This window comes from Trematomus bernacchii, unplaced genomic scaffold, assembly GCF_902827165.1.
Source record: "Trematomus bernacchii unplaced genomic scaffold, fTreBer1.1, whole genome shotgun sequence".
In the NCBI taxonomy this organism is placed as follows: domain Eukaryota; kingdom Metazoa; phylum Chordata; class Actinopteri; order Perciformes; family Nototheniidae; genus Trematomus; species Trematomus bernacchii.
Window position 1 is genome coordinate 3,961,235 of NW_022987839.1, and position 14,711 is coordinate 3,975,945.

At 37.4% G+C, this 14,711-nt stretch overlaps 2 protein-coding genes across 2 annotated transcripts in view; one reads left to right on the forward strand and one right to left on the reverse strand.

The window, feature by feature from the left end:
• The window catches only part of LOC117500161, a 60,990-nt gene that overhangs the window by 11,541 nt on the left and 34,738 nt on the right, over positions 1 to 14,711 (forward strand). The window lies entirely within an intron of this gene.
• LOC117500165 lies at positions 7,429 to 11,033 on the reverse strand. The gene is made up of 6 exons (XM_034152912.1): positions 10,954 to 11,033; positions 9,785 to 10,099; positions 9,420 to 9,701; positions 8,965 to 9,061; positions 8,581 to 8,624; positions 7,429 to 8,333 (listed from the first exon to the last, which is right to left on the reverse strand). The coding sequence occupies exons 1-6, from the start codon at positions 11,012 to 11,014 to the stop codon at positions 8,239 to 8,241; spliced, it is 894 nt and encodes a 297-aa protein (XP_034008803.1). The 5' UTR covers positions 11,015 to 11,033; the 3' UTR covers positions 7,429 to 8,238.

Below are 14,711 nucleotides of genomic sequence, written 5' to 3' on the forward strand. Positions count from 1 at the left end.
AGTGAATGAGGCTCCTTTGTCGTGGTGCACACACGCATTTCTACAACGTCCAGCAGTGGGCTTTTTAGTCTATAAAACGTTTTTAAAATCTACTTTATAGCTTGTAGTAACTCACAGGAGGCTTCTTTTATTTTATTTGTATTCATAATAATTTTTATTTTTCATCAGAATGTATTATGGTGCATTATTTACCAAATTTGTGTTCTCAAAAAACAGTGCATTGTGTCTAATACAACTGTGATTTTTATTAAATTAGTTAGTTTTTAAGGAAGGCCAGAGCTTCAGCTGTGTCAAATAGATTGTTCCCTTTAGTTTACGTTATTTAAAAGACAATTATAATTCCTATTTGATCAATAAAGGGGTATTGTAGGCCAATATTAGTCATTTAAAAAATATATAATGATGATAATGATGGTGAAAACCACTCCCCCCACATCGGAATGACGATGGCTACTGACTGTATTTTAAATGCTTTTTGTTTAATAGTAATAATAATCATTTTTATTATAACAACAATAAACCAGAAGAAGATTCCGTCGTTACCACGGCAACGTTACGTCGCGCTTGACGGCAACGTGACGTAGCCACGTTACGTTACCCACAGTCACCTCACTTTCATTAATTTCATCTGACAACGGACTACAGTACGTATCTAAAATCAAGGGGAGTTTATTTCTTTAAAACACGAAATAATATTGCTTTTATTTATTCCACTGTAGCACAGTCTCTATAGCGTTTCATTCCTGGATATTAGCTTGAGTTTTGTAGAGTTTTGTAGTGTGTTTAGCTTTTACAATAGGCTACGCGTTGCGCGTTTGGCCTTCCGGTCAAAGTTTTTAGCTGGATAGCATTTATAGTTTATACAGCTACATGACATTAGCTGTCCCCGGCATAGTTGGATAGTGGAGGTGCCTGCTAGAAAAATATGTTTAAATGCATGTATTTGCACATGTGTTGTAAAGACAGTCTTCAACACAGAGTTGTAATAGTGGCTAAAGGGCATCGGTGATGGAGTGGAACAAAAATGTGGAACTGGAGTTTTTCCAGAGGATTTGACTGGCCAGTGGGGACCACCCAATGTCCCACTCTGAATCAGAAATACTTCATTGATCTCCGGGGGAAATTGGGATTGTTACATTGTAGAATTAAAATATATAGTAGAAGATATAAGAAAAACAAGTATGTAAAAATATGTGCATAATATAACAATATGCACAGTATAAATGCATAATGTATGCCAGAGTATTGCTCAGATTCATTATTATTGCATATAGAGTAATGCACAGATGAATTATTATTACATAGAGTATTGCACAGATGAATTATTATTGCATAGAGTATTGCACAGATGAATTATTATTGCATAGAGTATTGCACAGATGTTACTGTTATTCTAAATAATCCTAATCATGTTTTTATTTTTCCTGTTTTACAGCTTCATTACAACGCTTACTATCACCAACACACACATATCCACACACACACACATATAAAACCAACGGCACTTTTAAGAGCCACTCTCTCTCTCACTGTCTCTCTTTCTATCACTCTCTCACTTTCTCTTTCAATCACTCTCACTCTCCTGTCTTTCTCTCACTCTCCTCATTTTGTGTATTGTTTGTATATTGTGTCTGTATTGTTTGTATTATTTGTATGCCATGTCCCTCAACCCTGAAGTGAGGGTCTTTGAGGATCCCAATGAGGCCACGATGCACATGGCAGCATTGATTAGCGAGGCTCATCTCCACGAGGCCAGGGTGAGGCTTTTCATGATAAGCAAATACCCAAGTCTGTAATATAATCATTGCTATTGCGTTTTATTGATGTAATATAAAGGGTCAGTTAGACCTTTATATGCAACCGTTAAATAATTGCTAAAATATAAGTGCTGCTGTCTTATGTTGTATTACAACTTTGTTGTTGATCTCAACCTCTGAAAAAATATAGGCTGCCATGGCCACTGAAACCCCTGCCATCCCTCTGGAAAAGAAAAGAAAAAGCAGGAAGAGACCTCTTTCTAATCCAGTGGTCACACGCAGACGTGAGAGACAACGGGAAACACAATGTTCCGCATCAGGTTTGTTCTTTACTATATCATGATTTCTAAGTCTAAGAATAAAGTTAATTCATAACAAAGTTATTTTGGTGTACACAGTATGAAATTATGTAATTTAAAGATACCTCTTGACAAATCTGTTGCAATGTTTAAAACATTTTCAAATTAAATCAAGATATTTTAAGAGCCTGTGACTGATAATCCTTGCTTGTGTTGTATTTTTGAAAATGTGTACCTCGATTTGGATAAAAGTATGGCAAATGTAAATTGTCATTGTGATGCTGTGGTAATATGTTCTTAGTTTCATTACCTGCAGTCCTTACAGAGCATTTTCATATTACAATTAATTGGTGTAATTTTAGATTGATTGAAGGGTTAAGCAAAAATGACTGTCTCTGCAGCTTCACAAGCCAGAAGAGACGATCCTGTGCATGAGGAAGGCCTTCAGCTAGAACATCAAGAGTTTGGTAGTCTTGGTGAGTATATTGGTTATAACAGCAGTTGACTGGCACTACAGTTTTTCCCAATTTTTCCATTTTTATACTCATCTAGTTAATCATAATAAAGTATTGAGTATTGACTGTTTCATGACAAGAGAATGCATATTTGGTATAAGTATCACTTGCTAATATTGCTTTGGATGCATATAATGATTCATACATAGCATGTTGCTATTATTAGTCCGCATATATTTTTCCAACTCAAAAGTGGTTCAGTATACTACCTTAATATCCATCATACCAATTTTAGGGTGGCTTAACAGCTGTTTTATTTTTTAGAAACATATCTCCAAGAGTTAAGGGACACCCTAACTGCAGTCCAGGTTCCGGAGGCAACAGACGGAACGGTTTCTGCCTGGGCACCACGACAAAGGAGCCTCATTCACTTTACATTGGCGTTGTTTGCGTGGTGCAGACACGTAAATGTAACAAAGTTCGTGACTCCACCACGCAATGCAGTGTTAAGGAGTCGTGGTGGAGTCACGCATTCTGGTGAGATCAGGTTGAATTCAGTACATCATGTTTTACGCATATAATGTGCTGTTTGTCTCATATATCGAACCTTTATATAAACCTTTGAACTTTAATATTTGTATAAGTACAAACATTCCTGAATATTTGAAGAACAGAATAAACATTAATTCAACATGAAACCCCCAACATGCTGTTTGACATTACATCATGCATATGGACAGTCTGTAAAACTCAACTGCGCTTTGCAGTGCAAGTATTTTACAAGTATTTCACAATGTAGGACTCAAAGTACTTGCAGACTGTAAAGTACTCAAACTGCTATCCAAATAAAGTAGTAATCACTGATTTGCTGCTTCCACTCGTTGTGCGTCTCAGTCTGGATCTCTGTGTCGGTTTTGATATGAAAGTCTCTGTTTGTTGTGTTTCAGATCCAGAGGGGTTATCTGTGTGCCTGGTGAAGACGTGTGTGTTCTCTGTGGGTCTGGTCATCATGGTGTCTGCTGTCATCACGGTTCATCTCATGGAGAAGCTCAACAAGAACAAATAAACTCATAGTTCTGGTTCCCAACTGGGGGTAGGGGGACCCCTAGGGGTAGTTGGGGGGATTGCAGGAGGTACGTAGAAAGATTAGGGGTTGCAAATTATTTCCAAACGAAACATTTTCAAATCAATTTTCATAAACCACTCACCAAGAAATGTATAAATCTACAACAAAAGTGTGCGGCCTCAAGGCTAGAAGTAGCAAACATGGATATAAATATGTTCACTTACAATGTATCTACATGACAATTCATATTGGCTAAATCTTGATATAAACATTGATGCTTTGCAAGGTAAACACAGAAGGCAGCTTTCAAGAAAATGCTGAATGTTCTTGTTAATCCAATGATTATAAGTAATCTGTTTGTGCGTAAAATCATTGTGTTGCATTCAGATTAGGGAGGTTTTCAAAAAAACACAAATAACTTAATAATAATATAATAGTAATTATTTAAAAAAAAATAAATGTCTTTGTACAGTATGTTTTAAGCTTGTTTACATTTTGAATGAAAGCATACATGCGCCATTTAATAAAGCGTTTTAATTCCTATATTTTCAATTATTTATTATGTGTTCATTCAAATGAACAAATTACTCACATATATGTTTGTAATTTATTTGATTGTAATAAAGATCATGTGGCAATTCTTTGTTTCACTCTGCTGTGACAAAGTATTCCATTACATTTACTAATTACCTAATCATCAGTAAACTACTGTAAGTATCTGATATTCATATAACCTAAACTAATTACTTTCCATTACTTTGGGGACAAATCAATATCAAAGCAATGCAAATAAATACAACAAGGCTTTAACCTAGGTGTAAAATATAAAACAACAGAACAATGTAACCTTAGAAAAAAAGAAACGCAAATATGTTTGTTTAGTTTCAACAATGGGTCCTCTGCTCTTTATATAACAAACAGAATATGCTTTTTTTTAAGTTCACTGCAGTATTAATGAAGAGCTTTCACAGCATTTTTAATAAATCCCCTGTCCGCCCACTGAGCTGGCAAAGAGGGAAAAAACTAATTGAATATTCAGGCAAAATAAAGTCTAATGATTTCAAATAAAAGGCTAGACAAATATAGTTTACAAATACTTTTTAATTTAATACATGAAATACTCTCACATAACATTATATGACATACTCACATTCCACATTACATCACATTTATTTATCTGTCACTTTTATTGAAAAGTGCCTTGAAGAAACTAACTAAGAAAAGAAAGAAGAACATTCACTTTGCAAAATACATGTTGGTGTTGAAATCCTAAATAAAAAAAAAAAATGTAAGCTACCTATACCAAGAAGTGGACCACAGAAAACCATCATTTACAAATCATTAACCTGCAAATTCTTCTTTAAATAAATGTTGACTCCTTGGAAAATGATTATATATTAACAGCTGGAAGGCAAAGCTTTCAATGACGGTAATGTTGTTTCACTTTTCTCCTTTCGATGGAGATGATGGAGAATTTTCCATTCAATTCATGACTTCTTTAAACTACAGGTGTGGTGGCGTTTTAATCCTTGTCTACAATTTAATAGCCACCTCTATCGGGTTGTGGGTTTTGACGTGCCTCTCTTTGTTTCCAAACAAATGAGCTGAGAACATGGTTGAGTCAGATGAGCTTTATTCGTTAGTCCACACATTTCTTCGCTTCATCCTAAATCAAAGTTAATAGTCTCCAAAAGAACAAAAAGAACACGGTCAAAAGACTTTTCCGTTTCCCCGTCTCATCACCATCAGCTGTGTCCTATCAACCTACCATATATAGGCATATAGCCATGCACGTGATACTCACGCACATAACAAATAAGTTAGCCTTAAATTAATACATTTTAAACCATAGTATGACACAAACAATACCTTTAGATGGTGAGTTTAATCTAATTTATATTATTATCAAGCCTAACTATCAGACAATAATAACTAAATTAAAATGGCTCTAACAACAGGCAACAATGATGTACAGGAAGATTAGCTTTGGCTTCACTCGAGACTCGGTGTTGTGAGACTCTTGAACTGATGTATTGTGTGAGAATGAGTAATATATACTTCTTTACTTGAAAATGTATTGTAACATTGTAATCATTCTTATAATCCCCCTTTTTTTTTGTTATGTAGCAGAAACAACATATTTCTGTAACTCTTAGGGTAAAAACTATAAAATCTTTTGCACACAATAACATTAATTCCACTACATGTAATCTGTTGCTCTCAAAGCCTGTCGTTAAACTGTGTGTAAAATGGAGAAAAAAGTTCAATCCAATGATCTTCTTCTTGCCGGCAGTGGCTCAGTCAGTAGGGGCTTGGACTGGGAGCCGTAGGGTCACTGGTTCAAGTCCCCGAACAGACCTAAAATATGGAGTGTGGACTGCTACTTGGAGAAGTCCCAGTCCACCTCCTGGGCCCTGCCGTGGTGCCCTTGAGCAAGGCACCAGACACCCCCAACCCCCCAGAGGTCATATTTCACTGTGTGTGCTGTGATGTGTGCATTTGCAAGGGTTTCATCCTCTAATTAGCTTGATGCTAACTAGGATCAGTGGTTCCTGTTGCTCTTCAAGTTAGCTATAGTCTTTGAAACCTTCGTACAAATGTACAAAACATCATTGCTTTCCAATATTTCAAAATAAACTAATATAATCAGGTGCATACAACAGACAGAAATCAAAGATATACAAAAAATGACAAAACATTAAGATATAAAAAAATTAAATACATGTTTGTCACAGTATTGTCTGAGAGGAGTCAATAAATAATGTCCTTTGAGTCAAGATGGCAGCCATAGCCATAGAGATACAGAATGCATACACTGCAAGAAAAGGAGTCATTTCAACCGATCATTAACCAATCACAGCTGTGCATTGAAGGTGGAGTTAGAGCACTTCTGGGTGCAGACACAGGACGTGGTTTAGGATTTTCACACCAAAAGAGGGTAATGTGAAAATGAAGTCCATGGCTCAGTTGCTCGTAATCCCAACGAGAGCAGTATGTGGAAAACGACTCATGATCATTTTTCAAGGACCTGGTGTGGTCTTTTTTACCTGAGCGTACACACTCTCTAGCTGAGCTGTGTTTCTAGGCTCAGTGGGTGCTGCGGGTCCAGTTTTAGGACCAACCAAAGCGTAGGTGCAGGACAGAGGCGGAGCTGAATCTTCATCATCTGTTGGATCCTGAGGCCCGGCTGGAGCTCCGGGCTGAAACATAACAAAACATTGATTTACCAAAGGTTGTTTGGAACTTTGACCTAACATTTATTTTAATTGCGCTTCATATTGTGTCAACATGTGAAGTAATATCACTACAATCAAAAGTAGCTAATATATTCCCCTAATGCAGGGGTGTCAAACTCAAATACACAGTGGGCTAAAATAAAAAAATCTGTACTAGTCGAGGGCCGGACTGGTTCAATGTTTATTGCAAAACTTATTGAAATGAATTTATTGCACATATTAAACCTGGAACTAACAAAGCTTAAATTATTGCCCATAAAAACAACATTAAACATTAAATAATCAGTTGCATTCATTTCTTATGGCTCTATCTGCAGCTTTTCCAGAGTCATTTATTATGATTACATTTTTCCACAGGCCAACAACAGCTTCAACAAAACTATTTCCCTCAAAGAACAAACCAAACATGCCCTGTTGTCTCAAGAAACAAAGTGCAGAAGGAAACATCCATTGAAATCAGTGTGCTGCTCTGTGATGCTAGTTCAAGCCAGATACTTGGCATCTCATCTGGGGTGCAAGTTCATCAATGTTTGGGGTCAGGCTCTGAGATGAGGAAACCCTCAGGATTGAGTGAAGGTGTGCGTGCAATATACCGGCGGGCCAGATCAAATAGTAATTAAAAATTATCCTGCGGGCCGAAATTAAATCCACCAAGGGCCTGATTTGGCCCCCGGGCCTTGACTTTGACACATGTGCCCTAATGTAATAAAAACTTCCATATCATAGACTACAAAAGTGATAAGGGTGTTTAACAAGAATATAAGATTCATTTGTATTTTTATCTAAAAGGCATGACATTTAAAGGCCAAACAAGCACACAAAAAAGCATTTGCACTGCTAACTCATACAATAGGCTTACTTCGCATTAATAAGAGAAAGACATGGGAAATGACAGGTCTCCTCTTTTCTTAATTTATTCTGGGACAACAAATTAAGATTTCTGGTTCTCATAAAACAGTTATCTGTACGTTACTGTGTTTAACTTTTCACACAACTATCACATGGTATGAAAACAAATATATCAGTGCAGCTTTCCGGTGACGTGACAGGCTTCTGCTCTCAGTATGTGTTGTGTGAGAAAATGCAGAAGTGCACACCCTCGGCTCAGTAGGAAGTCACATAGCTTTGGCTAACGGATGTGTGACAAAAATAGAAAGCAAAGTTCTGATCATGAATGTGATATTCATGAAAGAAACCTTTGGTAAATGTCACTGTGTCTGCATTATGTTTACGACACCAGCATGTCATGTAGAGTTTTAAGAACATGAAGAAGGAGCATCGTTCCATCAGTGCATCAACTTATGGGAAAACTATATTTAAAAAATTAAAAAGAAACCCACACAAGCAAACAACAAATACACATCACTAAGAAACACAATACAGTTTGAATACAATTATTGCCTGACAGAGACCTCAGCAGCAGGTTTAGAGAGAAGCATCGCGGTGCATCAGGTTAGTCGGACCCAAAGCTTTAAAAGAGCAAGCAGCACAACCAGGAATGTGAGCAGCAGGACCTGGAACTGCAGACAGAAGGTGGTGTAGAAAGGAGTCATGGATAATATACAGTAAATAACCATTACATATAGGCTATGCAGATATATTGTGTGCATAGTGATTAGTGTGCATAGTTGGCAATATAACTGTCTGAGGCTCCAGTTATGTATTTAGCTTGTTCCTCATATTCAGTCCAAGTCTGTTTAAATTGTTCAAAATCAAAGATTCAGTTACATTTTTTAGTGAAAAGTAAAAAAATACGTTGTCTCTTACCTGAGCAGAAGCATAAACTGGAGTTACGCCACTCGCTCCTTTGCCTGCAGGTCAGTAAAAAATAATAAGGTGGATTTGCATTAATTTACATTTCATTTTGAGAGCTTCACCTTTAAAGCTCATTACCTTCATAAAAGGTACATTACTTGAGCTGCATCTGCATTGAGTCCAGATTTTGGTTGTGTCTAAATTATCTTTTTCAAACAGCTGAACACTTTAAAGCCGATATATGTAGAATATTATAAAGAGTATGTTTCTGTTTGAGAGGTTTCAGATATATTTTATGTGATTGCTCAATTAATGGATATTTGTATCTGGAAGATGATGAACTTGACATTAAAACAAATGTAATTTTTTTCTTCTTAAATGCACACTTAGACTTACTTGTTCTTTCGAAGATACCAAAGTACTACACCAATGATGGTGAGAATTGTGAAGAATACACCCAAAATGATGGGAACAGGGTTTGTTGGTTGACTATCTGTAAATAAAAACATAAGCCACATTATAATGCTTGCTTAAATTCATAAACTTAAGTGTGTTACGGCATCACATCCTGCCAGACTGTTAGATTTAATTACACAAACATGTCTTAGTAGCAGACCTGATCTGTTGTAAGAAATAATTTAATTTGTTTGCTTTAACCCTAATATGTTAAACAAAACAGTTATTCAGTTCAATGTGAAACTACCAACCTTCCAAAGGTCACTGATTAAGCAAATGTAAGCACCGCCTAGCTCTTGTTTAATCACATGTGTTCTTAAGAAATCTTATGCTGTATGCTCTAAACTCCAAACTGTGTATTATAATCAGTAAGTAGTTTTGTCTTTCAGTCTTACCAAAATGTTTGGGGCAGACGTCTTTGATTATTTTGGTGGTGTTGGTCCAGCTGACATGGTTGCTATGGTTACAGATGATCGATCCACTTGATTGGTGGACCTGGAGAAAAGTATCCGGGATCCCCTCTGACCGCTCTCCTCCCTCCTGACTGCAGGTTCTGGTTTCACATGTGAAAGTGCTGTTGATGTGAGAGTCCTGTGAGCTGCAGGTCACAGTGAAGCTACAGGAGGGAGAGCTATCAGAGACAGAGCTCACTGTGAGGAGAGGGAGAGACGCTCGATCTGAGGAGGGAAGAAGCAGGTGAAGAGTTTTAGAAACAAGACCACAGAAACTCTATCAGTGTTTGAGAGGTTAACAAACCTACCTTGAACTTTAATCTTGTATTTAGCTGCTTCTGTTTCGTCTCCTGAACGATTTGTCACTACAGCAGAGTAAACTCCACTGTCTGCCTCTTGGAGATTCTTCAATTTCACAGAGTAATTGTTCACAGAAAATTCAATCCTTTCAGCATAATCAGTAAATACATATGGATTGTTGCCAGGGTTAACTGTTAATACATTTTTTTTTGTTTCATTAAATGTCCATGAGAAACTAGAAACATCCTGAAGATCATCAGCTGCTGTGACATTCAGAAGCACATCCTCTCCCTTCAGCACAAACACAGTCCCAGCACTGATCCCTGTAAAACAGTAGACACATCATACAGTAAATATCACACACAATATATGGTTATTTGGGTAATAATGAATATTTCTATATTCCCACTATGTGTAATTATAAAATACCTTCACATTTAGATTAATCAAAGGTTGGAACATATTTTTAAACAAATCTTGGATTAGCTTTGACCCTTAAAGCTATCTATCATCTACTTTAAAGGTTAAAAGTTGCCAGCATAGTGTCCTATTGTGAAACACTGTGAAAGTGTTACGTTTGGGTACACAGCACATAGAAACTGCTAACTTTCATGTTGGTCAATCTGCACAATCAGCATAATTATTATTAGCAAGAAATGGGGCGAAGCCTGCGAGCTAGTTCATGCAGTCAACTCGAGCACCAATGATACATTAACACGTGACGCACCTCGTCCGTCTTACAACATATCCAAACACAAAAGTGTTTAAAATAAAACGTTAATCTTCGTATGGATCAACATATTCATAAAAGTATAGATTTAATTACTATTTAATAATCCCAATTACTGGGGATTTTAGTTCAAGTTTCTGCTGTATTTTACATTCACTTACACTGAAGATACATTTCCTTTACATCACCAGGACTTTGTGCCTGGGTGTGGTTTCAACCGACATAACTGTATATATCAAAATATCTACATACAATTTTACATTAATTAGTATTACTACTTTATTAAATGACAATAAGCAGATAACTAATAATTGTATACATTTCTAAATACTACCTAATTGAAATATCTGTTTAAAAAAAACATGACCTTTCTAATCTTATATTGTTTAAGTAGTGCTACAATACAACAACTTTGACTGTGAGAACAAAACAAGTTAATGTGCTTACCTTTTGATTCACATAAATAAAGCTCATAAACGACAAGGAGAAGTAAAACAAACAACTTCATTCTGCAAATGTGCTGTATGAGGAAGAGACAGAAAGCTTCATTGCTCATGTCTTTGAGACCAGCCTGTTTCCATATTCCCTCTCTCCTTTAATCTATTGTTCCGCCCTGTACAAGACATGATACAAAACATGGCCATTAAAAACACATAACCAGCTTTATTAAAGCACTTTTTTTTACAGGGGTTTATCTCTTTATCTTAAACACTATTTACATTCCAGGGCTCGATGTTAATTCAATACAATTTAACATTTACATTCAATTTCCATCATAGTCATTATATTCACCCTCATTAATGGCACACATTCCCATCAGAATAAAATCATGTTCAGTCACATACAACCAGTGCTTGAATTGTATAAAAAATAAGCCCTGTAAACATTGTCTTAATCTTAACCCCTTAAAATACATTGTCATTTCATATCTAGCTTTCTTTTTTTAAATGCTATGTTCATTGTATTGTTGTATTGACACTAAATGGTAAAGCATCTTATATTTCAACTTGGCCAAAAGGCACTATACAAATGATAAATGAGGTGTATAAATACTCACAGAGGAAATGCTCCTGCAATTGAAAGAATATTGCCGCCTGCTGCACTTGTTGAGGTCAGCCAGCAGGCGGCAATATTCTTTCAATATGTATGTATAGTGCCTTTTGGCCAAGTTGAAATATAAGATGCTTTACCATTTAGTGTTATTTCTCCTCATTTGAACAGCCAGGGGGTGGGGGGTACAACTGGACAATATTTCCTTCAGTTATGTCAGTATTCAAATATTTATTGAAATGTAATGAATGCAGTTACTGTTTACCCGAGTTTCTGAATAACTAGTGCCACCGTTTATTTGCCTACCTTCAGAGTCATGGTGAAAAATTCAAACAACATTGGAGTAGTTTGTGGGGGTATTATAATCTAGTAGATCAAGTAGAAACCGACTAAATGGCCCATCAGGAGTTTAAACATTGCCCCTTTCTGGTTTGAACTGGAATCTTGTATCCGGAAAGTGTCAGACATTAATTCAGCGTCCTCCATGACGCTCAAAATATCCAATATTGTCAAATGAATGCTAGACAGAATCAATGAAAGAAAGATACATTCTTTAACAAATGCAAACTTCATGATATTCAGAAGCAGGTCTCTAAACGCTCTGTGACCCCATGTCTGAGTTTCCCCATCAACTACAGCAGGACACCGAGGCCAAACAGGAAGGTAGTGGAGAAGTGAGAAAAACGACAAATAAATATGCAAGGGACGAAATACAGAGCTGGTGAGAAAAGCCTGCAGAGAGGGAGAACGTTTCTAGAGTCTCTAAGGATAATTAAAACAGAGGTAAGTCCACAAACAGTAGCCAAATGCACTTACTGACCCTGACACACACACACACACACCACACACACACACACACACCAACACACACACACACACACACACACACACACACACACACACACACACACACACACACACACACACACACACACACACACACACACACACACACACACACACACACACACACACACACACCCTCCCCGTTCTCTCTCAGGCTTGACTAACCACCATGCATATCACATGTCCCCGTTTAGAGGTAGTGTTTGGTGAGATAAAATGTACAAAACTGAAGTTAAGCACATATCAGTAGACCATATCGAGGTTTGAAAAGGCCCCACTTCTCATCTAGGGATGACACACACTGCACACACATCACACGACAGTCATGCTCATGTCTCCTGCTGACCACAATGTGACTGACTCACTGTGACACCTCTAGACTTTAATCATGAGGGACGTGTTTTTTGAGTAGGGAACATTTGTTGACATGTGCACAGGAAGATAGAAATCACCCGGACACTTATCTCACTTAGAATGTCCCTATAATCTATTTAAATTAAGATCTCCTTTATTAATCCACAAGGGGAAATTCCGTTTTTGACTCTGGTGTTTTTTTTACAGATACACAAATAGGCCCGAAATGCACACACACATGCACAAACAGGACCTGGGCAATTATCATTGCTCAAGGACACCTCAGCAGTGCCCAGTAGGTGAACTACTTTGTGTGTCTAACTACCAGTCCACACCCCGTATTTTTGGTCTGATCGAAACTCGAACCAAGCGACCCTGTAAAAAGTAAAATACCTGCAGATACATTGTAATGGAGTGAAACCATAAAGCAGCAGAACATGGAAGTACTGCAGTAACCATTGTTAAACTACTGTATGACCCATCAGAGTTAATTCCCACAGTGCTGTAAACGCATTGTTCTCATCTCCGAACGTCCCCATCCAGCTTCCTTAAAAATCATCCTTATACATAATCTGGTAAGGGCTAGTCCTCATGTATAACAACGTGCTTTAACAATGGATATGAGAAACATTACTACAATGTTACAGTAAAAGAGATTAAGTATAATAAAGTCATATTGTCCAGGATGTATATAATTGTACAAATCCATTTAAAGCCGGTTTAAAAAGTCAGATCAGTTTTTGGATAAGGTAAAAAAGAAAATACAGAGGTTGTGGGAATTGTTATTTATTCCAATTTGTTGGTCTTGTCAGCAAATGGTCATCCACCCTCAGTTGCAAATTTAGATTTAGGAACTGCAAGAATAGATATTTTTGCCGTTTTGAAATCATCGCCCTTCTTCACTTATTTTAGTGATTTCAAATAAAAGAGGCGGGGATGACTGTGCTTGTGTCGGTGTGAGACGAGACAAGCACACATTTCAGAATCAGAATCAGAATACCTTTATTAGTCCCACAGAGGGTAAATGTACGTTGTTACAACAGAAAAAGAGCCACAGACAGCTTAATGTTACATGTTACATATGTTACATGCATTAAAAAGTACTAAGATAAAAAAACAAAGTTATGATATAATAAAACATATAATGAACAAAAAAAGTTACACAATTTACAAAATACACATCCTGTAACAGTTCTTAGGATTTAGCACATAGTTGGTTGGTATTTAACAGCAAGGGGTGTTATAGTCTGTATTGTGGTGTGTGTAGGGGGGGGGGGTGTCTACTAGGGGCTGTGCTGGTCTGACCGCTGCAGGAAGGAAGGACCTGCGGTATCTCTCTGTGAGACAGCGGGGGTGCAGCAGCCTGTTGCTGAAGGAGCTGCACAGTGAGGACAGGGTGTCCTGGAGGGGGTGGGACATATTGTCCAGCAGGGCGTACAGCTTGGCTGCCATTCTCCTGTCTCCCACCACCTCCACAGTGTCCAGAGGAATCCCCAGGACAGAGCTGGCCTTCCTTACCAGTCTGTTCAGTCTCTTCCTGTCAGCAGCCGAGATGCTGCTGCCCCAGCAGGCCACACCATAGGAAATGGCTGATGCCACAACAGTCATAAAATGTCTGAAGGAGTGCCCCCTGCACCCCGAAAGACCTCAGTCTCCTCAGCAGAAAGAGTCTGCTCTGTCCCTTCTTGTACAGAGCAGCAGAATTATCAGTCATTCATGTCATTTAGAGATTTTTGTTTCAGAAGGGGAATATCTGACAGATATATATTGTCATGGTTAAAGAGTAAACTGTAGAGAGATGTGTGAAACTGTAATATGTAGAAGTGACTTGATGCTAACGGGCTCTACTTTGTGTGAATGAGAGGAAGGAGCAGAGATGACTGTAGGAGTTTGTTTTGAATATAGATTTGTTTTAGTTTACAGCCTCTCTGTGCATGCTTTTTGTCCAAATGTGT